Source organism: Drosophila sechellia, chromosome 3L (genome assembly GCF_004382195.2).
Source record: "Drosophila sechellia strain sech25 chromosome 3L, ASM438219v1, whole genome shotgun sequence".
NCBI classification, from domain to species: Eukaryota; Metazoa; Arthropoda; class Insecta; order Diptera; family Drosophilidae; genus Drosophila; species Drosophila sechellia.
Genome location: NC_045951.1, coordinates 6,938,204 through 6,962,428, shown reverse-complemented (window position 1 = coordinate 6,962,428; position 24,225 = coordinate 6,938,204). Strand labels below are relative to the sequence as shown.

Genomic DNA, 24,225 nt, shown 5'->3' with positions numbered 1-24,225 from the left:
CTTGCGTTTTCGAATTTGGAGGGATCTTTGCTCAAGCGCCGTAAAAAGTGTGAAAACGTAGCAAACACGCTGTTCGGTATCAGAAAATTGGGTCTGTGCCCGTTTTTTAAGCCTATAAAATATAAGGCGCTAATGGGCCATTTTCATGCTTATTTACACAATGGAAAAGCGAAAGTTTTATTTATTGGCGGGTCATGGATTTCCAAGCGTTCGCATGGTGCAGGTGTCAGAAATTCTGGGGCCACCAAAGTGCATAAATATGTTCAAAGGCTTGCACTTATGCATTTATGACAGCACCCAAAACATGCAACAAGTTTGGCCGCACTTACAGGTGCCCAGAGAAAAAAATACTTAACAAATTGTGCGACATGCAAATGTACGTGTAAAGTGGTCAATGTCCACTTGAGTGTCCAAAAAAAAAAGAAAACAAAATATATTTGAGAAATAAAGTTACCTGGCGTGCCGGCCAAAAAGACCCAGGGCCAATCGACAATGAGCGCTAATTATGCTGAGATCGCTTGCCAAAAAGGTTCAATGCACCGCTGCAGCATTTCAAATCCCTTGTCGACCTTAACTTTGAATTGTCAAAATACAAAAGTTCAAACAGACACAAAGCTCCGAACAATGAGCACAAAGCGAAAGACACACAAAAGAAGTGAGCCACGGAAACCTACATACTTTGGCCCAAACTGAAAAGGGTACACACAAAATTAAGTTAGGACCAACTGGCATAGATAGCCATAAAAATTTAACGTTAATATGAATTTATAGTTAAACAATGATATTTTCTATATTGGATTTTTTGGGCTTAATAAGATTGATCGAGTTAAGAACAGGTACCATTCGCAACTAGTGTTTTAAGTGTGATCTAATAACCCATTTATGTTTGGAGAAATGCTTGAATAATAGAAGAATATTTTTTCCAGTGCATCGCTGATTCATTTGAAAAGTGTTGGCCATATGCAGGCTGCACAGATTCAGATTCTCGAGTTTGCCGCTTGGATGGATTTGGATGCTGCTGCCACCGCTTTGACATTGACTTGTGGTTTCAGTTGCCGCCACTGCCGCATTTCAAGTTTTCAGCTGCTCAGCTTTTTAGCTCTTTTTTTTAGCTTCCAACAAAATAGTCGGTGTGTATGTGGGCTGAAATTGTTTTCCTCACTTCATTCATGGATTCGAAAACGCGCTAAAATGATTAGTCAGCTTCTTGGCTTTTGGGGAGCAGCTCAGCTGGTTTTGCAGCGATTTAGGTGCGATACTTGCCACAATTTGTATTATTTTTGAGTGGTATCTCAGTCGTTTGTCCTTCACAAACATTTGTTTGGACCGCGCAGCACACACGATCTGCTATTGTGGTTTACGGCATCTGAGCCCAAACTTCCGCATGAATACTCGTCGATCATACATGGCTTATCGATACATCTTGATACTATATTTAGACCGCAAGATTAGGCGAGTTTATCGCCTTTGTGCCACAAAGTCAACTTGTCATTGGGCGCCCACAAATGGTGGCAATGAGTCACAGAGGAAGAAATTTGGCGTCATCAATTATGATCAATTATTCTAGAAAAAATATAGCGGGGCTTAAATCACAACTAATTAGTGTTTAATAAAATATGAGTTACTTTATAAATTCTAGGAATATAGCCGTTTAATATGTACTCATTTTAAATGTATAAATAATTTTGCATTTAATAAATCTAGTGAAATTTGTTCTCTGTGCTATTTGAATTTAGTGTTGGGCAACCAGTTGCCATTTATGTAAGTTCGACATTTTGCAGATCTATCCACAGCAGCTGCACTTGACAATCGTTAGAACAACCAAGTTAAACAAAGCCCATACAGACTGCATAAATTAAGTGCCGAGGGGGTAAAAAAGATATCAGGTGACAAGCGTGAAAAGCGCTGTTCTGACAAACAGACAGGCAGTCGTATATAGAGCCGAGATTAAAGGCCAGCCCAAGTGCCTTCGTTACTTTTCACCTTTTAGGCACCAGTCGCTGCACTTGCGCAATTCCCTCATCCACAGGCCACAATCCTCAATCCCCAATCCCCATTCCGCGATCCACAACAATCGCAGCGATCCTCATCACAGCGCCAACTCGAACTTGAACTACATTGCATTGGACATCAAAATAAATACATAATCGTAAATATAAAAAAAAACCATGCGCATTGCTCCCATTTCTTTGGCGGCACAGGCCACACCACGTGACTGGCGAATTTGTTGGTCAATGTTTGGCGGTCGTTGCTGTTATTTTTTTCTCCATTTTCCTCTCTTTTTTTGGGGCACAAACCGAGACAGATTGGCCAGCTTATGAGGGGCAGCCGAGTAAGTGAGATACATCCACTGATCTCCAGGCAGCCGCATCGCCCACAGCGCCGCTGCTTTGGCTTTGTTGTTTTTAACACTGGATGGCAGTGACACTGGCGGAAAAGTTGTGCCACATGCAGCAAGCTTTCTAAGAAATATGGTCAAAATATTTTAAAAATATTTTGAATATTGAAAATAGCATAGAAACACATTGAAAAACATAGGCATGCCTGAAAATGTCTTATTTCTTATCAAAATTTTTCATTCCTTTTCGTATGTTTCCTTACTTTGAATTTTTGTGTTTTTCGATATTTTCATATAAACTATATGTTAACAATAATCAAAAGGGTATTCGCACTTTGGGGCGATCTCCTCACAATTTCCACCTTATTGTTGCCTCGTGAACTTGTAACTGAATTGTAACCTGATATTTGCCAGCACTAACTTAACTATTTCGTTGCATTGTTGTCTTCTTGTTGGCTTGGTTATGTGCTCGCTTTGGGCTATTTATAAAATGGTAAGCGCTTTAGCTGACTAAGACCATTGTCTCGCAATTAAGATTTCATTGTGAGATTTCGTGGCATGGGCCACACGGCGTATGCGCGATTCGAATCAAACGCAATTTGCACAGCCACTTGCAGCAGCGCTCTGAGCATCAAACATGCAATAATTTGTTTAATTAGGCGTAAATGACGCTGACAGCGCTGCCAGCTCCGTCGGCATCGTGGCTCTAATGGAGCGTGGCTGATTTTAATAGCTTGTCGGGTTGGCTCTAACCTTACGGTGCGGTGCGGTGCGACTTGTGGTTGTGGCAAGTGATTCGCAAATGCAATTGCAACAGCCACACCCCAACGATCGCCCAGCCATGCTAATGCCATATTCTTGTTGCAAAGTTGCAGTTGCAACCGAAAATGCCATAAAAAAGTACAGAAATACAGATACACATGCCCCGGACACATGTCTGCCGATCGCACGGTTCGTATCGTATCGGATCGCATTTGATTGCACCCCAATCGATCTTTGGATGCCTTTGCCATTCACGACGATAATTCAATTAATTGCGAAAATGTCCTAGAGACAAATTCATATTCACAGCAGACGGCGATCGCGACGGCAATTGCAACAAAGTGCAAATGTAGCGGTCGTGTCTGCGATCGTGTAGCTTTTCATTAAATTTCATTAAATTCTTTTATGCGATGGCAAAGCAAAAATCAGCAACATTAAGCATTGCAACATTTTTGCCATTGGATTTGATTGCCACGGAGTGTGGAGTGTTGGGAGTTTGCAGTTGTAGCTGGTGATCGCGATCGCTGCTTGATCTTCGCTCCTCGGAGCTCTGTGCATTTTATGACTTTGATTTATTTGTGCAAATTATTTTTAAGCTGTTACATGACTAGCAGGGATCCCCGGCTCTCGGGGAAGTGTCTGCATGAGGAGCCGGCGATCGGGGATCGGTGATCAGTGATCAGTGCAATTTGCCATTTCTCATCGCTCATTGCCCGTCCAAGTTATTAGCTGTCTGCAATTGTCAGCGTTCGTTTGACGGCTTCGCTCCCAATTTCCAGCTCAAATCCAATCCGATTGCATCCCATCCGCAGCGCCCAGATCCCGCAGGCGCATTTCCAATTACATAAGCCAGTGATCTCTCCATCTGTCTGGCTGAAGATCAGCTGTCTTAGCTGTGCATAATTTCAATTTGACAAAGCACATACGATCGATGGCTATGGTGATAGGCGCCATAAAACTCGGTCTCAGGCCCCCAGGCTAGGGCATTTCCCTATCTCCCCCAATTTACCCCAACTCCGGACAAAAAATCAAAATCTAAAAACTCAAGTCCATTGCATGCCCATTCAGCGTGCTTAATTACTTTTTGGGGGAGTTGGGCTATCGGCGATTATCGACGCCGTATGGGAACCGGGATTGGAAATGGATTTGGGATGGGTATTGAGCACGGACATCCGCGTACGTGCGTGGCATTGGCAAACTCAGTTTCTGGATACGTCCAGATGGGCATGTCCACACTATCTCCTTTTAAGTTGCTGACCTATAAATTCTTGGCTAACACTATCGCTTGGAATTATAAATAGACTCTAAGTGAACATAAAGCTAATCAAGAAATATGCCAGTTAATTAGTTTTGTTTTGATATAAAATTTCAGGAACAGTTTTAATGAAATCTTCCTAATCAACAGTTGATTTAAGCAAAGCCGGCACTTATCACAATTATTTCCTACCCCATTGTTTATGCACAAAAACGAAGTCTGAATGCTGTTGTTCACATGTTCACAAGCACACAATTGGCCAAAGTAAACAAATCGACGGCGATTGGACAGCGTTTAAAGTGGTGCAAAAATTACGCACCCACGATTTGAAGAGCATTCACGTTTCGATGGCTTGTTTCCTTCCTGTCTGAGGCCTATAGGTACGGCATACCCCTTCTACCCTTCAAAAAATACAAAAAACTGTTGCTTAATGAAAACAAATGAATTTATGAGTTTTTGTTTCTTTATTCGTACGGTGGGTAGCCCAAGTTCCCAACGCAAACTTACTTATCCCAGTGATCGCAGCATTGGCATTGGCTTTGTCTCCCACTCTGCGTTTTATGGCAAAAACTTGGATTACGCACTTTTGCGAGCGGAGAGCGCTTTATTAGCACCAATGACCGTGTTGTTATTACTTGAGTTATTGTAATGCCAATGAGGCGGTCGCATAAATTATTGTAATTTTGCCGTTACAGTTATATTCAGACAGTCGCTTTGGGGTCTAAGGTCCGCCCCATTTGGGGATGTGATTGATCGGTTTGTAATTGGCTGCGGCGGTGTTTTGATGGGCCCACAAAATAATAGGTATGAAATCTCTGGATTTTCGCTTTTTGGTAGCAAAGTTCAAATGAGTTTCTTCCGATGAACTTTGGACCGATAGGCTGTTTAAGCCATTTTTGGTGTCGCGCGCAATTTGGCTAAGTGTATAGACCAGGAGATAGAAAATTACCATTCTGGGAAAATATTTAAAATTGAAACAAAGTTTTGTAGAACACATAATTGAATTTATTGATGTATTGCTCATAGTTTCAGAGCGTTTTTCTGCTCAGTGTAGAGAGCAGCAAGAACAGCCCGCTGAGACCGAGATACAAAGATACTTTTAGCCGCACACGCAGCTGCGGAAACGTAAAACAATGTAGGTGAAACAAGTTCCAGTTCCCGCAAATGCCAAACTCAAGAGCCCGGCCATCGGCAATCCGCAATCCACTCGCTCGTATAGATGCAAATCAATAGCAGATTTTGGGGCCTTAATAGAATTTTTTTTCGAGGCGGCAGTTGGAAACCGCAACGCCAAAACGGCAACCGCAGCTCAGACAAACAAACCCAAAGGCGCCGTCGCAAACACTTTGCTCACAGAGCACCGCAAAATACCCAATAAAAGCTAGAAAAATTAGAAAATAAAATAAAATCAAATAAAAACCCAGAGCGGCACTTGACTCGAGACAGAGGGATTAGAAAAAGTCGAGAGCTGCTTATTTTGTAAGCCAGTCGCTCTAACTTATGCATATGTGTATCTCGTCGATTAGTCGAGAATTTCCGCTTTCGATCGACTGATGCTCGTAAATTAACGAAAATTTAATAAGAATCCGCAACTGCAGGCGAGATGTTCCCAGAATAACCAGTGACCTTGGGCAAATAAAAATCTCAGACAAAAGCCAAGCTGCCACATGTCGTTCGCCATCAAATAAATATTTATGCTCGTGGTCGAGGGTAATAAAACTACAGGAGTAGTCACAAATAAATGAGCTGTATTAGCAATGGGTGGGGTATACACCCTTTTTGCCCATTGATCACTGAGTAGTATAGTATTATGCAACTTGCGAAGCTCTAAACGAGGCTTTATTAGCCGATAATTGGCGCTCAAATAAGGCCTGATTCGCTTGTTGTACGAACAAGTAAGTACGTTTCCATCGGTTTGATTGATATTAGCCATCCATAAGGCATCCAAATTTCGTCCGTGACATAAAATATTTTCGAGACCCCGCGTGATTCACAATGTTCTTTGCACTAATGTTTTATTTGTTTACTTGTGCGCGGGAGGGTAATAACATTAAATAATGATTTTTTACGCCATTCCTCAATTGTTTGCTCAACCTTCGATGTTCGCTTGACATTTTATTGACGCATTATTTGTCTGCGCTTTTTTTACGAATTTGCTGCTGTCTTCGATTCTTGCGAAGAATGCAAATTTTCGAGATCGATGATTATGATTAAATTATGCAAAATAATAATACAAAAATAAAAAACTGAAAAAATGGCAAGCAAACAAATTAGGCGGGCGTATAAAAATTTCACCTGCTGACAAGTCGGGCCAAGGTAATCGGCTTTGCCAGCCGCCAAATTTGGCCAAAGCCGCCCTAGAAATTGTTTTCAGATAAATGGCGAAAAACTTGGCTAATGGATATTGGGTAGCTAGAAAGTGGAGTGGCGTAGCCCAAAAAGCAAACTGGGCCAGCTAATCGGGGGGCGGAAGTGCCAAACCAGCGTCTCTCTCCCAATATCTACATATATATATATATATATATTTCCATATCGGTTCTACGAATTATCCAACAATGTCGGTCGGCTTCCCACAAAGTCAAAGACTAAGTCAATAATTACACAGTAACCGGTGTGATGGGCGATTCCTCCAATGGCATTAAGCGTTTCAAAGCGTGAAAAACGCTTCCTATTATTAGTTTAATTTGTTTTGGGCGCGCAATTTAATTTATATAACAGTAATCGTTTATAAATGATAAATTAATATGGGAAACAAATGGTATGGGCGGTCGATAGCTTCAAGCTTAAAACTCAAAGCTGAAACCTGGGAGCTCTCATCTCTCGATCGTCGAAGCGATGTTCCAGCGCCAAGTGGTCGACAAGTTGCCAAAATTGGCAAGGTTTAAATGGACAACAATGAGCAACAACAGCAACAGCTACAGCGGCTTGCAACTTGTAATCAGTATTGTTTTTGTTGGCCAACTTGGACCTGGTTAGTTATTTCCTATCCGCCTTTGTGGCTCGTATATTTCACTAGAGTGTGTGGGTTGCCTTTCGGATGGGTCAGCTGGCAGTAGTCGCTATTCAGTGGTCTTTGGGCTTTGGGCTTTCGCATTACGCATACGCCATGCTGGCTTTGATTTCTTATTTGCTGAATGGACGGACAGGCGAGAACTTCCAAATAGGGAACGCAACTGAAGCATGGCGAATTTGGCTTTGTTGCGATTTCTTTTTTATTCAAATTTTTTTTCGGCCAACAAAAGGGTGAAACTAAGTGGAGTCTCTCAACTCGCGACTTCCTGCATTAAGAATCCTAAAAAACTATTTATTTACAACATACATACCTATACCTTGCGCCATTCGAAAATGACTTTAAGGGAGCTTTAAATGGGCTGATTTATGGCTATTTGATGAGCACATTAACCGGAGGAGCAACACCCCCGCCCCCCTCGCTCACTACAGCCTTTAAAAGTTATTACATATTTAAGTTTATTGTTGCTGCTTTTGTATGCCAGGCACACGAAATAAAATAACCAGCAGCTTCAGTCAAATTCTTATGGGTTTTTTTTTTTTTTCATTCAATATTCAACTCTTTATGTGTAATGTGTGTGTACTGTGTGTGTACCGAGTGTGTACTTTATTATTAATTTTAAACGTGGGCTCGCAACAACACGAAACACCCACAGCATTTGTTAAGTTGCTTGGATTCTTTTCTTCATCGGTTTCTCAGTTGTGTTTTTTCCTGTTTTTCGTTCTTGGCGGCTGCTGGCCGCATTTGTTATTACTTTTTGTGGTTTTGCTGCAGCGTTTTTGAATGCTTTATGCTATATGCTGGATTCTGTGTTCTGTGTTCTTTGCAGATTAATACTCGCAATTTGAACATTTCAGCACGTCGACGTCGGCGCCTGTTTCTAATTGCAAGCGCAAATTACTCATACGCCGCGTTGTGCTCGCATAATTATCGCTTATTGCCACATCAAATCACTGGCTGGCGTGGGCAGTTGGCTTGGCTAAAAAAATTATAATGAATATGAATGAAATGCGGCAAAAAGCGCAAAGAATCATATGGCAGTTGCCAAGTGACAACTGCGCATCCTCCCGTCAGCTGCTGCATAACAATTATTCGCGCATTTAAGCAGCCATTTTACTTATTGTTTAGCAAATATCTTGGCTTCGCTCTCCCTGCAATGAATTGCCTTTATGCGCTCATTTGCATATTAAATAAGCGGCTGCCACTGCATCGGTGTTGGCTGCAATCGCCGTTGTTGTTTATACCTTATTTTGTTTCTATCGTTTTCATTTAACCATTTTTTTTTTTGTTTTTTGTTGGTTTCCAAGCGGCAGCAGCTGTCGTCAATGCAAAGAACGTTGTTGGCTGATCGTAGGTTGGCCAGCCGCGTTACGCGAGGGAGCCGCGATTTTTATTAGTATTCTCCATTTGGCTCGCTGACGCAAAGAAACGTAGCGATGTTGCATAAGCTGGAAGTGGTTTAGTATGCCCTTCGCACTCGAAAACCCACAGTATTGAATGAAATGTGATAATTTGATCGTAAATATCCAAACAATAGCTTAAATACATCAAAACTAACAGAAATGTATTTGTATTTTTCATAAATACCTTTCCACTTTTTATTCACGATAGAGTGTCAAAGAATTTGTATAATTAATTTTAAAAAGCACATGGAACATTCTGAGCAGCTAAATATGCATGCAAAGAAATTTAGAAGGTGAAAATGTATAAAAATTCGATGAAGCGGTCAAATTTATCAAGATTAGCAACAATAAAATGCTGAATATTTGGGTTATGAATATATCAAATGGCATTCGCATACATTATAAAAAACTATAGCTAATTGGTCTTAATCTGCCGAGACCACTTCACTTTAGATTAAATCGGAAGCAGACAATAAATCAGTAATCCATAAAAACAGAAGCCCTGCGCAAATAAATTCTATTGCGGAATTTTATTGGAATCGAGTTAATTATTGACTAACTGCTTCAATGCCCATCCCTCACTGCCCAGCGATCTCGATGCAATTAGTCAAGCTGCCCAAGCCAATTAGTCACGGAGAATTTCCAGTTAAAGCCAAGCTGGAGCCCAGCTGAGCTCTTTGTAAGCTGTTTTGGGTGGATCGGCACACTCATCCGTAGATCGATTGGGATTTGATTGCCTTTTTAGGCCCTCTGAGCTTAGATAACAATTAGAGAATAAATTCACTTGGACGCATGCTAATTTCAATATTTATTGGCCGACAGACAAAGGAAAGTCAGCTAGCGAAGCGCCAATGCTGGGTGACTATTTCAGTGAGTTTTTGGTGAAACAAGTAGTTGAATTTCCTTTTTCAAAGCCCAGCTATTGACAGACAGAGAGTTATACTTATCTCTGGGCTGGTGTTAGTGTGTGAGTGTGACATTAAACCACACACAAACAAGTCCGCCATATTTGGCAATTGACTTTGCAGCCAGCCAGCAGTGCTATTCGCAATATATATATCTACTATATAAGCACGGAAAAATGGGAACAGGTCCTAATGGAAATTTGGTTTAAAAATCTTTGAGCCATTTTGAAAAATTAAATAAAGAACGACATAAGATTGCCAAATGAAATATCAATTTAGAATGCATATTTTACTGAAATCATAAGTTTGTAGTGATATTTCTCTCTCTGTACCCAGTTAACATATATGCGTGCTTGGGTTTTTTCTTCTTTTAACTGTTTGCGCTGCCCACATGCGATGGCCTGGGCTTGATAAATAATTTTAGTTTTATAAACACAAATTGACACTTCAAATTGTTTGCCAAAAAACCGAAACCCCTCAAGAGGTGCGGAGAGAACGAATCGAGAAATGAAATCAATTTGAATTAAGCCGCCTCGCTTTGAAGCGATTTCTTTGGCCTCGAGGGGTGGAACCTGCCTCGATTTTGGCCATATGATATTGGGCATATCATGACCGAAAACACTTCTCGGAATCGGAATCCGCAAGGCAGGTAGCCGCCCCACTTGTTCTTGTTCTTTTTGGCCGCACTGGGCTGCTCCGCAAAAAAAAAAATGCGAATCCGATTCGTATCGGCAAAGATCTGAACACGGCTTCCAATTCCCCCAGGGCATCGAAATGGAACCCAAAAACTCGCCTTTTGGTAGCTTAGGATTTTCAGATTTCAAAGAGCTACGCAATCGTTATTGCCGCATTATGCTCGCGTTAATTAATTGTTTATTTGTCTTGCGATTACCACAGATTTTCGTCATGCAAGTGGTGTGTTTGTAATTACAGGCGGGCTTCGCTATAGGTAACTGATCGTGGGGTGATCATTCATTATTTTTTAGAAAATATTAAATAAACTTATTTTGTTATTTACAACCCAGAAAAGTTGTATCTAAAGGTAGCAATGATTTTTCGAATAATTGTGGGGTATCATTTTAAGAACATAAAATAACTTGAGTTATTCATTTAATATATGTAAATACTTTCGTTCATAATATTGACATTTTTGATCATTTTTGTTCACTAAAGATATCGACTAAGTAATAGGTTTATATAATAATTAAATAACTCAGGCTAGGAGTGTTAAGATTGAAGTGAGAAGTATTCAGCATAATTTCTTAATTTTGTAACTTCGTTATTTATTTTTAACGCCTTTAAAAATATTTTGAGGGCGTCACGGGGGAAACTCATTAGTGCAATGATTCATGGAGGGCGCCATTCTTATCAGCATTATGGTTCCGCGTAATTGATCTAGTTTTGTGGCGATCGCTGCATTCTACGCTGCATTGGGGGAAATGTTGTTGGTTGTGGCGATTGGTAGTAAATATTATCTCAGCTGACCGCGACTAACGGGCAAACAAAAAGGCGACTTAAAAGGCCACAGATCGGCACTTCGATAGCGAACGCGTGGAAATGGAAAACTCACCATGGGAAATGCGGTGGGGAAAAACACCTGCTGTCTGTCGATCAAATTGGGTGCGCAAATCGGGTTTGGATCGGGAATGGATTTCGTTTATCGTACTTATCGAATGCACTTTGTTTCGCTTTTATTCAGGGTTTCTTGCTGCTTGCTGGTTTTTTGCCGCTTGCTGCCACTTTGCGGTTGCTCTTGCTGCCGTTTTAATTAGCAATACAAACACATTAGCTAATGCACACACGCGACACACAGCCACATGAAATTGGCGCCCACGCAGCAGAAAAGGCCAAAAGCAAACGCGTTTATTGAAAACGCAGCACAGAACTCGCGAGTCGCGCAGCCTCAAAAGCCAAATTCAAATTCAAATTCAAAATCAAAAACCAAAACAAAATAATAGCTGATGGCTGCACATGCACTTTGCATTTGCATTCGCAGTCGCCGCTGAGCGGAGAGTTCTCGGCTCAAAACAACTGAAAACAGCGCGAAACAACACTAAACACCACGAGAAAACACCTCACACCTGCTGCCGGATGCGAAATGCCGGATAACCGATTCGTTCGAGTGATCGCGAGTGACTGAAGTAACGGCGAGCTTGCGCGGCTTGATTTTCTACCGATCGCCCGATTGCGCGCGCTCCAAGCGCTGGTAACCGGTTCGCGAACCAGTTCCGAATAACATAGACGATCATAGTTGTTAGTTTAAGTAACCGTTAGGATATTCAAATCATAAAATAATTATTTAATAAATTATTTGTATGACTGTAACAGCAGCTATAAGTTAGATAAGTTAATATAAATAATTTCTTTTGGCTTCAAAGAATAAATCCATACAAGTGCATGCAGAATAAATGCATCAGCTTAAACTTATACAAATGATTGTGATTCTTTCGCTCAAAAAAAAAAACTCCAGTGTTTCACATTTCAAAGCTAGCAATTACAATGTAATAATGTTTCTTATTCAACTTTATTTTTGTGTTTAATACTAATAAGTTTTCCTAAAAGAAATTGTTGTACTATATATATATATCAAAAGTATTTAAATTGCGCGCCAAGTTGTTAAAATAGCTATCGATAGTTCCTTATCATCGGCGTTTCGCTGTTACTGTCAATTAGCATTAACTGCAATACGAAAAGCGTTTTAGGAGCCCTGGTTTCAACCAAAACAAAATTGGCGCCAAAATTTGAATTCGAATTGCACTTAGAGTTTTATGATTAAAAAAAGAAGTAAGCTACCTTTAAAGTTTAAGTGTTTTATTATGAAATGCCAACTGAAAGTCCAATAAGCTTTAAGTTAAACTAATTTGTACAAATGGAAGTGAACAATACAATTATAAATAAAATGCAGTGATAAATACAAGACTTTCAAGTTCGTAAGCCTTTGGCTAACTTTAAGTTCCAAAAAATTTCTTAGTCGTAACAACGGCTTGCAAATGTGAAATTACGAATGCGAAATCTCGGATAAGCAAATATTTGCCTAGCCCCCGAATGCAATCTCTACCCAAATTCGACAACAGTCTCGACTTGTTTATGGATATGTTTGATGGCTCAAACAAAGTTTATTTTCAAATGACTTAAAACTAGCTCGAATAACGCTCAACATGTGATGGTGGTGGTGACAAGCCCATTTGGTCTAGAACCGTCCTTGACCCTGGCGACTCTCCTGCTGCGGATGGGTGCGGATGTACTCCAGTGACTTCAGGATGGCCGCCGGGATTGGAGGAGGAGTGGGCAGGTGGGCGCCGGCCGGGTGGTAGCCATTGCCGTCGGCGGTGTAGGTCAACTGGATGAGCTGGCCATCGGGGGCGTAGTAGGCGTTCGAGCCGCTGGCATAGTAACCACCCACGCCCGATTCCTGGCCAGCGATGCCATTGGACGTCTGGTACTGGTAGGCATAGCTGCCATCTTCCTTCAGGTCGCTCTTGTACTCGCGAGTCTCGGCTCGGGCGTCGAAGGAATCGGCCCGGACACAGGAAACAGCCAGGGCGGCGACGGCAAGGACGAACTGTGAACGGATAAGGATAATGGTAGTTGAAAGAGTTTTCCTTCTGGTCGAAAAGAAAAATCCTGAACTCACGAATTTGTTCATTTTTTTTTTGGTGAATTGGTGATTGGGCTGGGGGCTGACTTGTTGTCACTGTGAACTCGCAACGAGAATGAATATGACCGAATTGGCCTGGCATCGCATTTATAGCATTTTGGCACGCCAATCATTTTGGGCCGGGCACTCGCAGTCGCCGAAAAAACGCATATAATTTGCAGCATTGAACCTGAACTGCCCCTCTCACAGATACGAAAAAATACCCACACACTGGCACTTAAAGACTCCGCTGGAGACTCTTCGCTGATTTTAGTGCTTTAGTGCTGTTGGTGTGTGTGAGATAGTTTTTTGTTGCCCATAAACTTTATGCTCCTTTTTGTTCAACTTGTGGATAGCCGGTTAATCAATTCTTGTGTCTGCGGCGAGGGGTTAATTTTTCATTAACACCTCCGCAAGTTGTTTGGTTAGCGCAATTTATAGCTGCCCCATCGCTTTATTTCCTTATAAAATGGTTAACCCGAAAACTTGTAAATTATTTTAAAGCGCCTGGCTTTTGTGGCAGGATCATTTATAAATGTTGCGCCTAGTCTCCGATGCCAAATCATATGCGAAACTTTATAATAAATCGTTCGCAGAATCGGCGAAATCGATTAAGAACTTCACATGCTGGGTCAACGCATCCATTTATTACAAAATCACCAAGCGCGTCCAAAAATGGAAAAGCCGAAAAACCGAAATCGACGAAGTGGCAAGCAACCTTAGCTTTGCAGCAAAAGCCAGACGAACGACCTTGCCACCAATATTGGCAGACTGTCCGAAAGTACGACAGCTTATCGACAGCGAAGCCGGCGAGTTTGTATTAAGTTTTGATAAGAAAACTTGCGATGAACCGAATCACCGACGAAGATGACGTGACTCACGGGGATCACGAAGCTTTTGAGGGAAAATTGGGGCTTTAACTTCGTTTCAATCGGAAAGTCTGATGACCTAAGATATTTGGGCAGTAAATTAAACTGGGTAGTTAAAAGGTAAAATAGAGAACCTATAGGACCTAAATAACACCTAATATATACAAAAATAGGTGTTAACGTATATTGTCTTATTTTTAATTCATAGATGTAAAGAAAGTACATTATTTTGAAAGTTAATTATTTTTTTTTTTTAATTTTTTACTATATTTTATTATGCTTTTATTAAATATTTCCTGAAAATAGCAAAGACGTTTATTTCAATATGGTCTATATATTTTCAAAAATGTATCTGAAATTTAGTGGCAGCAAACAATTATAAATGTTTTAAATACAAAGTCCAGAATTGCCACAACTATCATAAACATTTATATTTCCATTAACAAACTTGCCACTTTTATGTGGGCCATATTAAAGGTGTCAATCTGCCATCGCTAAAATGGCCAAAAGGCATCGACTAGCGGCAACAAGCAGAGAAGAGCGCACGCTGTTTCCCTTACAAGATTTGTGTTGGCCTTTTATAAGTACATGGCTGGAACGACTAGGCTGTCCAGTCCGGACCAGACCAGACTGCGTCTGCTGCTCGGAATGAATCTGATTCCGAGCTGGGGAGAAAAGTGAATGTGATGAGGGGCGATGTCGCATGGAGGCATCGGCAGCAGAAGCATCATAGGGAGCAGCATTATCTGCCTTGTGTTGGCTGCCCTCTGTTTTGCTGGCCTTTTTGGTGTTACTTTCGGCTTTTATGCCCCAAACCGGCTGTCCGGCAATTGGGCATTTATTTTTTGTGTACGTATCTTTATATACATATATACATCTCTTTTTTTTTGGCCCAATACAATTGTCCGGTGCCTGCCGCTTGGGCGGCTTTAAATGAAAAGCAAAAGTTGTTGCGATTCGTTGGAGTTTCCTCTGTGACATTGCTGGTTGCCTTAAGCCGCTTCCGCTGTACTTAACCATCCTGCCCCTCGATGTTTTGTCATTGCTGTTGCTCCTTCTCCTCCCCCGACTACTCCTCCTTCTCCCCCTTTCGACTGCTCCTCCTTTAGATCCCCATCCATCCATTAGGGCATCAATCCATATTCGCGCGCATTAAGCTGAGACAAGGAGCACCAGTGGAAAATATACAAAAATGAAAGAGGGGACATGCTTTAGTGCAGCGACTCCTTGGCCAGTTCCTCACGCTCACCTGCTCCACATTAATTGACCCACATTCGGTGGCAACCACTCGTCCAGTCCGCTTCAGACTGGTCCCATCCAGTCCAGCCGAAGGTCGTTTGGGCGCAGTGTTTTAGCCCTAATTTGGGCATGTCTTTGAATGTTTGCTTGACGACCACTGCCGCATCTGCACTGCGAGAAAATATTCATAAAACATTGGTCTGAAAATAAGCTTTAAGAATCTACGGGAAAAAGATTGGAACTTTTGTCCTATTTAGTAAGAATAATTAAAAGGTATTTTAAGCGTTTTGTAACTTAACTTACTACTTTCTTTTCTCTCTCTGCACTTCGGCGATTGGCATTTGAATTTTTATGACCAATCCGCTGCTCCACATTCACTCATCTGATACTTTTAGTGATTTTAATTAACTAAAACACTGTCAACGAAATCGCCGCGTCGCCTGCAGACTGTGTGGCCACTTTTATGGAGCGTTTATGCAGTTTCATTCGAATGTTAATCATCTGGCTTGGCTTTTAGCCGATTCTTCAGCAGATGTAACCTTATCTAACGCCTAAGAGTAGCGGACAAAAAGCGTTGGCGTTGGGCGTGTAAGGTCGGCCCTTGGGGGATTTTTTTCTTTAGAGATACAAATACAGATAGGTGGATGGATTGTCGGCAAACAAAGTCAACGACTTTCGAAAATCTTGGCGCAACGACCTTCAATCCATAGAGACGAAATGGGTCTGCTAATTGCTTGTAGTTGTAACTTTCATATTGATTCGCTTTGGAAATTCGGCTCGTGGTAGGGTTTTTGCTTGTTTTATTTTCTTTTTTTTTTTTTTGGCAAGTTGGCACTTGTAGCTTCAATTTAAATCAGCACACGGCTTTATTGAATAACCCAATTAATTGGATTTTCGTCCATTTTATTTTTTGGCAACCCAACGGACTACATTTGTTCATGCATTTCTGGTGTGGCGAATATTTAAGGCTGGCTGATGGATTTTTAATCAAAAAGTTGATTCAATTTGCATGTTTCAAGTCCGTTTCCCTTCGCTGTTTGAATGGATCGCATCTTTTGACAATTCATTTGAATGCGTTAATATGCCATAACATCGCACTACTAATTCATTTAGTTCGTTAGCTATTAGGGCTCTGGACATATTAGAGCGTTAATGTCTGATATTTGCATCTTTGCCATCATTTCCTTCCCAATTGAATTCAATTATGAGGGGCGAAGGCACGCAGGAAAAGACTTGTTTATGTAAACCTATCAAAACTGAGAGAATTTTTATAGACTTGCATGTAAATGTTGCCGTAAAGATAAAAAACAGCAACAACTTATTGGTTTTTTATGCCGGCAGTGCATCATAAATGTATATTTAATGCACTTTCACAGCTTTGCTGAGCATAACGAAAAATATGTGGACTTTTCAAACAACTTGAAAAGTAATGATTAAATTATAGCACACATTTATATAAAAGAGGAAATTATCATCACACTCACTGGTCAAAGAAATAAACCCGAGAAATTAAGAATAATTTATTAAATTAATGTTTTTGGCCAGTAGCAGCGCACATAACCCATGACCTAATTGTTAACTAAAATTTATGAGCGTAACCAGTTGCCCGAAAACCGAAGCCAGGTGCATTTTGCATGTGAGTTATGGGCAGACTCGCTTTCAAATTCTGATTGATTAGCATCTCCCAAACTAGGGGAAAATTAGCGATAATTTGTGAGAGGGTAGGGCGAATCCATTAGCCATTTCACGCCCAGCGCACCCACCAAACCACCGAAACCACGCAGCACGAGCCATTCCATCCACTTATCTGGATCCACGGCATGGGTAAATCTTTGGGCACAGTGAATCCATTACGGATTTCGTAAAAGTGGTCATCTTACATACAAACGAATATGGTCCGATAAGTGTGCGCAACTTGGTCGTGGATAATTAATGAATTAACACAAACACTTAATTACTCAAGGGCCGGCAGCGAAGAGCCGCGGTTTCTTGACCCGCGGGAAGTGGAGCTGCAGAAGGGGTCATTCGACCAGGTGGCCTGAACCCGGTTGGATTCGGTTTCGGTTTCAGTTTCACTCAAAACTTTTGTTAATGGAACTCGCTGTGGAAGCCACCTAAAGTCGAGATAATTGCCGGTTGCAACCGTTGCTGGCTCTTGGCTGTGAAATCCAAAATGAGCTGCCACATGTGATGGGTGATGTGATGAGTTCCCCCTGCTCCGCCGCATCCACAATTATCATCACCATCAGGTCTAATGGCTGCACACCACTTTCCTCACTTTCGTTAGCAGATCAATTCGGATTTTCTGGGGTATAAAAGCGCCGGGTCGAGGTTACTGAGGCATCAAACATAGTTTAGCTCTTTGGGTCAAACCAGCAAATAAACCATAAACCAAATCTCAACCTAAGCCAGGCGAAAATGTCGAAGATCGTAAGTCAAAGGAGCAGGAGCCCACCACATGAGCTCCCCTATGGGATATAATAACAATTCATGTGATTGCAGAACGTCGTTGTACTTGTGGCCATGTCCGTGCTGCTCGGAGTCCGGGCTCGTCCCTCCGATTCCCCGGATGCCCATGCCGAGATCCGGAGCTTTGTCAACGAGCTGAAGCAGGAGGATGGCAGCTACAACTACCAGTTCGAGACGTCCAACGGGATTGCGCAGCAGGAGCAGGGAGTGGGTGGTTACTACGCCAGCGGCTCATCGCAGTACTACACACCCGAGGGCCAGCTCATCCAGTTGACCTACACGGCGGATGAGAACGGATTCCAGCCGCAGGGCGAGCACCTGCCCACACCTCACCCCATTCCCGAGGCCATCCTGAAGTCGCTGGAGTACAATCGCAACCACCCGGAGGAGGATGGGGAGTACGTGCACCACGACCATCACCATGACCACCATGAGCATCACCAGAGCCATGGTCAGGAGCAGGGCAAGCAGTATCTGCAGCCAGCCGGCGCTCTGCTCGCACCGGCGTCATCGCCAGTGGTGTCCGTGGGTCAGGTCCTGCCCTACGACAGGAAGGTATAAGGCTGCATCCGTCCATTGCATCCGTAGCCTCCGCATCCATCTCGTCCAGCTGTCCATGTTTTCGCCTGTCTGTTTGCATAGTCAGACCATCCAACATACGGCATCCAGCATATATAGTGCACATCAAGCAGCAGAAATAACATCGGAGCAACTACATCTGGACGCGGTGACACACCCACTCACACACACACACACACACACACACACTGTATATATATGTAGGGACCATCATACATTTCCATCAACATGCTCCCGGGCTCCTCAAAGGTCCTACGTCCTCTGACCCCGGCTCCTTCTCCATTCCGTGTCCGTTGTCGGCTCGACTGACGTTGACATTTATTGCCAGAGATAATAATAATGTAATAAAAGAAAAATACAATTTAATATGCTTGTTTATACTATGAGTGCCTGTGCCGAGACGAGAGCATATGGCCGTGCCTGAAGCCATTGCACAGAAAAAAAATATGTAGGTGAATAAATCATATCTATGGCACAGTGATTCAAAAATATTTAAGAGGAAAAAGTGAGCAGTGTGAGCAATCAATTTTGGCAGAAACTTTAAGGGACTTCCCCTTCGCCAGCTAATTGTGACGGATTTGCTTACAAGCGTGAGAAACCAGTTTAACACCTTTAAGCAATACTATTTATAAATAATTTTCATTTAGGCACTAATATTTCTCTCTGTGTCAATGCCATCGCATCGCCCACATGCAACGCAGCGGCTAACCCCTTGAAATTCTCCTACAAGTGTGCAGATCTGGTTTAGCATTATCTATATATAAGTTCAGACCGGAGGAAGTTCAATCAGAAATTAATAAATGCACGCTGGTATTTGTTGCTGTTCGGGAGTTTTGTATTATGCAAATTGGCATTGGCCCTTCGATTCCAAGTTGATTCGCGTCTCGAGCCGTAGAAATGTTGTAAGTTCAATCATCATTTGTTGGGTTGATTAAATTAACAAGTTGTATTTGTTGTTGCTAATCTCGATGGCGTTTAGCATTGTTGATGTTTGCCGAAGAGCAACATTCGACTTTGATTTTGATGCATTGAGGTTGTGTCATCAGCGCTCCACCCAAGTTCATGATTTTATAGGGTATAGCTATAAGTATATATAAGTTTGGGAGTGGATTCATAGTTGTTTTCTATAGAATAATGCTAATCTTTGTGGGAGATTTTGCAGTTTTGAAAATTTAAATGACATCTTATAATTCACATTATTGCAAATTATTAAAACTATTTTATCCATTAATATATATTTCTGTGAAAAAACAACAAATTTATTGAAAAAATCAAACCTTCACCTTCATTACAGAGTATCCAAAAGTCGGTACTCTACCATTGAGGGAACTCCATGTCTTGCATTAATGAATGAAAACGTGTGGCCAAAAGCAGTTTATTGGGCGAAATATGGGTCGCTCTGCATGCCCGACTTGTTTGCATATTCGGAGTCTGTTGGCTTTGTCTTTGACTATCGGATCGGATCACTATAAATAGTCAATCGGGGGCCCAGAGTGACAGCATTAGCCACTCGGTCAACAAACCAGCAGCAGCAACATGTACAAGCTCGTAAGTGGATGGCAGATTCCTTTTGCATGGATCCAGTGATTTAATTGGACAATTCTATACCAATAGCTCGTCGTCGTCGCCCTTTTCGGATGCGCCCTGGCCGCGCCACTGAACGATGATACCATCACCAAGTTCCTGGCCAACCAGGATACGGACGGCACCTACGCCTACGACATCGAGCAGGCCAGCGGTATCCAGATCAAGGAGGAGGGTCTGGCAGGACACCAAGCTCGCGGATCGTACTCCTACATCTCCCCCGAGGGCATTCCCGTCCAGGTGGTGTACACCGCCGATGAGTACGGCTTCCACCCACAGTCCGACCTCCTGCCCACTCCACCACCAATCCCAGAGGAGATCCTGCGTTCCATCCGCTACATCCAGGAGCATCCCACTCCCGAGGAACTGGCCGATCGTGCCGTTCGCGCCCAGCAGATCTAGAGCTGTATGGAAAATAGTAATCTTAAGTTTGCCAAAGTAGTCATCCAACGATGTCTACATCATCCCAGCCATCCGATTAAACCACGCTCAGCTCTTGGCTGGTGTTAATTCCACTTATTCGCCGTCTATCTAATTCGCTTGGGGAAGAACTAATTAGTGGGGCAATATAATAGATTTTATTCTAGCCGAAGCGGAGACAATGCTCCGCACTTCATACTGAATATTTAACGCCAGTCTCGTGACATTTCCTTTGCTGAACAGTGGCTCGAAAGTTGCCAAAAATCCATACAGCTTTGTTTCTTTGACTGCCAATTGATTTTCGAAAGTTCCTTGGGCAACCGGATAAACTTTCTGTGGCAATCTACAGCTGAAGGCCAAGGTCAACGTGGGCTAAAACAATACCTTCGAGGGAGACTTTGTTTCAAATAACATGGAAAGTGCAAAGATATTGGGCTAAACTTGTTTGCGGCCAAAACAAGTCTGTGGACTTACTTTGTTGACTTTATTTTACCACAAGTGCTGAAAGGCGAGAAATGGTGGTAAACAGCGTTCAAATAAAATGTAGATTTTTGAATAAAATATAAAATTGAAGTTACTGTAGACTGTAGACTGGCTACGTAGCTTTTCTAAATATTCATAGAAATCCCAATAATAATTCGAAATTCGAATCACATTGTCCAATGAAAACACTGTGCGTTTGCTGCTCATTAACATTTGACATGAGGCAAGTTAATTTCTGCTTTTGGCTGCGATTTTATGGCCGGGAATTGAATGAGTGTCTGCTGGAAATGGAAATTCATTAAGACACTTACATTTGGATGAGCAGGAGCAGCAGCAGACTCACACAGACGCACAGAGGAGACTTGGCTAACACGCACATAGCACCATTGAAGCGTGATGGTTTTTTGGCGTCGGAAAATGAGGGGAAAATCGGAGGAAAATTGGGGAAACTCTGGCAGCGGGTCTCTCATATCAATTAGGCACGCTCAGCAGCGGATATGAGTAGTTAATTAAAAAGATTGGGACGCAGGAAGAGTTAATATGCGATGTGTGAACTGCTATAAAATTTGGCAACCCAAAAAGGACGAAGGACGATGCTGTAAGAGCTTTTGTTTCGCTCTTCAATTTTCGGTCTTTAACAACGTTTATGCTAATGCCAACCCATTATATCTGTGGATCTGCGGTCACCACTAGAGGCACAGGTGCTTTACGTGTCCTGGTCCAGTGGATTCAACTTCTGCGGGGGACAACAGCACAAAGCTGCTGTGTAATCAAAAACTTTTATTTCTGATTTTGCTGAAAATCTAATTATAAATGCGATGTGGAAATGTGGCTCTTTTTTTCCGGTTCACCTCCATTTTGGGTTCTGTGTCTTCTGGAAACATGCTGAATTGTTTGTGACTGTCGTATCCTGAGTATCCTGCTGTTTATTCCCGGCGATTGTCCTCCATGTGCCAGGTCGTAAACGGGAACCTGTTGGGCTCTGATCTGGTGTTTGTCCTGAAAAGCAATAAATTTTTAAATAAATGCGAGATATCAGCGGAATCGTAAAGCGCAAAATATGCATAAACGGCTTGTAAAGTTTGAATAATTGAAACGTGCTTATATTTTCATATATCTTAAAGCGTTTAAGTCTACAAAATTTATGTTGTGAAAAATCTGAGTAACTCATTTATTTACACTTGAACCCTTGCATTTTAATCTGAAATCAGTTGGGCTCGATTCGTTAAGCCTTTGAGTAATGCGGGTGCAGATAAGCCGGTGCACTTTCCTGGAAATTTTAGCCCGTATATTCAGGCATTAAACAAATGGGCCAATAACCCTAAGCTCAGTAGCCGTGCAATTTAGTTTTATGGTCGGTATAAACTATGCACAAAATTAGCTTCTCTGTGCGTCTTTTATTTGGCCATAACTCAACCAACTGTAGCGCATTTGGCCCAGTGTCTGGCCTACTTCTTCTCTTTTTTCCTTTTTTTTTTTTCCTAACAAGGATAGACAAACAGAACTACCCTTTTGTGACCGTTTCAATGTAAATACGTTTGTGGGGAGGAATTGGGATACGTTTTCTATTTGTCGGGATTGCGAGTGGCCACAGGCGTAATTGTGGGGCCATGCCATGTCCATATTTAAGCAGCCAAACAACGGCTGGGCGAAATAAAAAAAAATTACTTTGTTTGCAGCTCGGTGAGAACATGGTCACGGCATGTGTCACGTAGCTGCCAAAATATGCGAGCGAGTGCTGGGAAATGACAAGGACCTACCAGGACTCCTTTTTTTACTCGCCAGCGGAAAGCATAACCCGGAACGGACGAGCATTTCAATTAAGCAAAAACTGAAGCGAGCAAAATGATGACCGGAGTGGGAGCCATTCAGCCCTTTTGTTGTATTCTTATTTATAGGGATTCGCAGGAAATTAATTTCCCTTTAACATTCTTCAGCTGGCGGAAGGAATATCCAACTTTTAAGGAATATCCAACTTATTTACTTTCCACATTTCACTTTTCATTTGCTGTGCAATTTTTCTCACAACCAAAATAAAAAAATAACAGAGTGGGTATGGGCAACGCAACGAAAAACATTCACTGGCAGTATTAATAACAATAGTTCCGGCCATTCGAGATGGTCAGTTGATGGCGTCGAGGGGCTGAATGCCCTGACTTTTGCTAGCAAAATGAAAAATAATTTCCCACAATAATTGCTAAGGAAAACTTTCGGGTGAGTGAAGTGCTGAATTTTCGCTCATTCTGTAGAAATACCAATACGAATGACAACGGCCATAGCTAAACAGACAAACGAAACCCATTTATTCCCAAGTAAAAATCAATAGTCAAGTGGCAGGAGAAGTGGGGGCCAACTAACGTGGAAATCGTAAAAAAACGTCAATTTCTTTAGAGGCGACAAAATTGTGTGTCCAAGAGTGTGAGTGTGTGTGTGGCCCCATCAGCGATGTGTACGTGAAGATGCCACCTCGAATCGTCAGTTTTGCCGGACACTCAGCCGTCATTCGATGGCCTCCATTCTGTCCATCTCCCCTTCTCCACTGCCCTTTGCCGTACAGTGTGCACCTATATCCGTATCGGTCGTCCGCCTTCCGGAATCCGTTTTCGTTAACAACTGCGCCCCAAGTAGCGCACAAGGATGGCTGCAACAGCAACAGCAACAATGCCAGCCAGGACGACAAGGACAACAGCGGTGGCGCTCAATAGTAAAATATGCATTTGACATGCGATGAAGCACAGTGAATGCACAGAGAAAAGTGCGCACGAAAGGTGGTAGTTTTGCATATTTAAGTGAGTTGAATGTCAGCCCAGTATATTTGGAAATAAGAAAGCCTTATTGTGGCTATAATGGAGTGTTGAAAATGGTAACTGATGCCGTTTATATGTGCTTGCATCTTATAAAAACTATTGTAACTAAAATTAAGTATTTATGTTTGTGTCTAAGCATTTGCTTTTGGAGTACATAATATATCATTCAAATTGATTAATCGTTATTTTCTTAATTAATTAACTTTTGTGTTCAGTGCATCGCAGCCCCATTCATGGCTTGCTTATTTGCGGTCATTTGTTTAAAGTTCCAATTAATTGGAACGCATTTTATGAATGAGCAGAGCGGACTGCCGATAAGCCAGAAATATGTTCTTCACTTTAGATGTGACATTTTGATTGCTACCGCATATATATTAATTTCCAGCGTCAGCTGAAAAGTATGCCATGTTTTTTATTCAGCTCCAATGTAATTACACGAGAATTTCAATGCATGGAAATTTAATA

At 41.9% G+C, this 24,225-nt stretch overlaps 4 protein-coding genes and 1 long non-coding RNA gene across 5 annotated transcripts in view; 2 read left to right on the top strand and 3 right to left on the bottom strand.

Annotated features, from left to right (window-relative positions):
• The window catches only part of LOC6611097 (formin-J), a 28,307-nt gene extending 16,511 nt beyond the window's left edge, over positions 1-11,796 (bottom strand). Inside the window, exon 1 of the mRNA XM_002035618.2 lies at positions 11,244-11,796. The gene's annotated coding sequence lies outside the window, so the exon portion shown is untranslated. The remainder of the gene's footprint in view (positions 1-11,243) is intronic.
• A 958-nt stretch (positions 11,797-12,754) lies between these two features.
• On the bottom strand, positions 12,755-13,410 carry LOC6611095 (pupal cuticle protein Edg-78E). Its single transcript, XM_002035616.2, has 2 exons — positions 13,308-13,410; positions 12,755-13,235 (listed from the first exon to the last, which is right to left on the bottom strand). Exons 1-2 carry the CDS (start codon positions 13,317-13,319, stop codon positions 12,864-12,866), a joined length of 384 nt encoding a protein of 127 aa, XP_002035652.1. The 5' UTR covers positions 13,320-13,410; the 3' UTR covers positions 12,755-12,863.
• A 4,331-nt stretch (positions 13,411-17,741) lies between these two features.
• On the top strand, positions 17,742-18,832 carry LOC6611094 (pupal cuticle protein Edg-78E). Its single transcript, XM_002035615.2, has 2 exons — positions 17,742-17,848; positions 17,921-18,832. The coding sequence occupies exons 1-2, from the start codon at positions 17,837-17,839 to the stop codon at positions 18,446-18,448; spliced, it is 540 nt and encodes a 179-aa protein (XP_002035651.1). The 5' UTR covers positions 17,742-17,836; the 3' UTR covers positions 18,449-18,832.
• A 1,083-nt stretch (positions 18,833-19,915) lies between these two features.
• On the top strand, positions 19,916-20,569 carry LOC6611093 (pupal cuticle protein Edg-78E). Its single transcript, XM_002035614.2, has 2 exons — positions 19,916-20,014; positions 20,081-20,569. The coding sequence occupies exons 1-2, from the start codon at positions 20,003-20,005 to the stop codon at positions 20,450-20,452; spliced, it is 384 nt and encodes a 127-aa protein (XP_002035650.1). The 5' UTR covers positions 19,916-20,002; the 3' UTR covers positions 20,453-20,569.
• Positions 20,570-21,713: 1,144 nt separating this feature from the next.
• LOC116801057 lies at positions 21,714-23,876 on the bottom strand. The gene is made up of 2 exons (XR_004361752.1): positions 22,714-23,876; positions 21,714-21,952 (listed from the first exon to the last, which is right to left on the bottom strand). It is a non-coding gene; the product is annotated as an uncharacterized LOC116801057 (long non-coding RNA).
• Between the last annotated feature and the right edge of the window lie 349 nt (positions 23,877-24,225).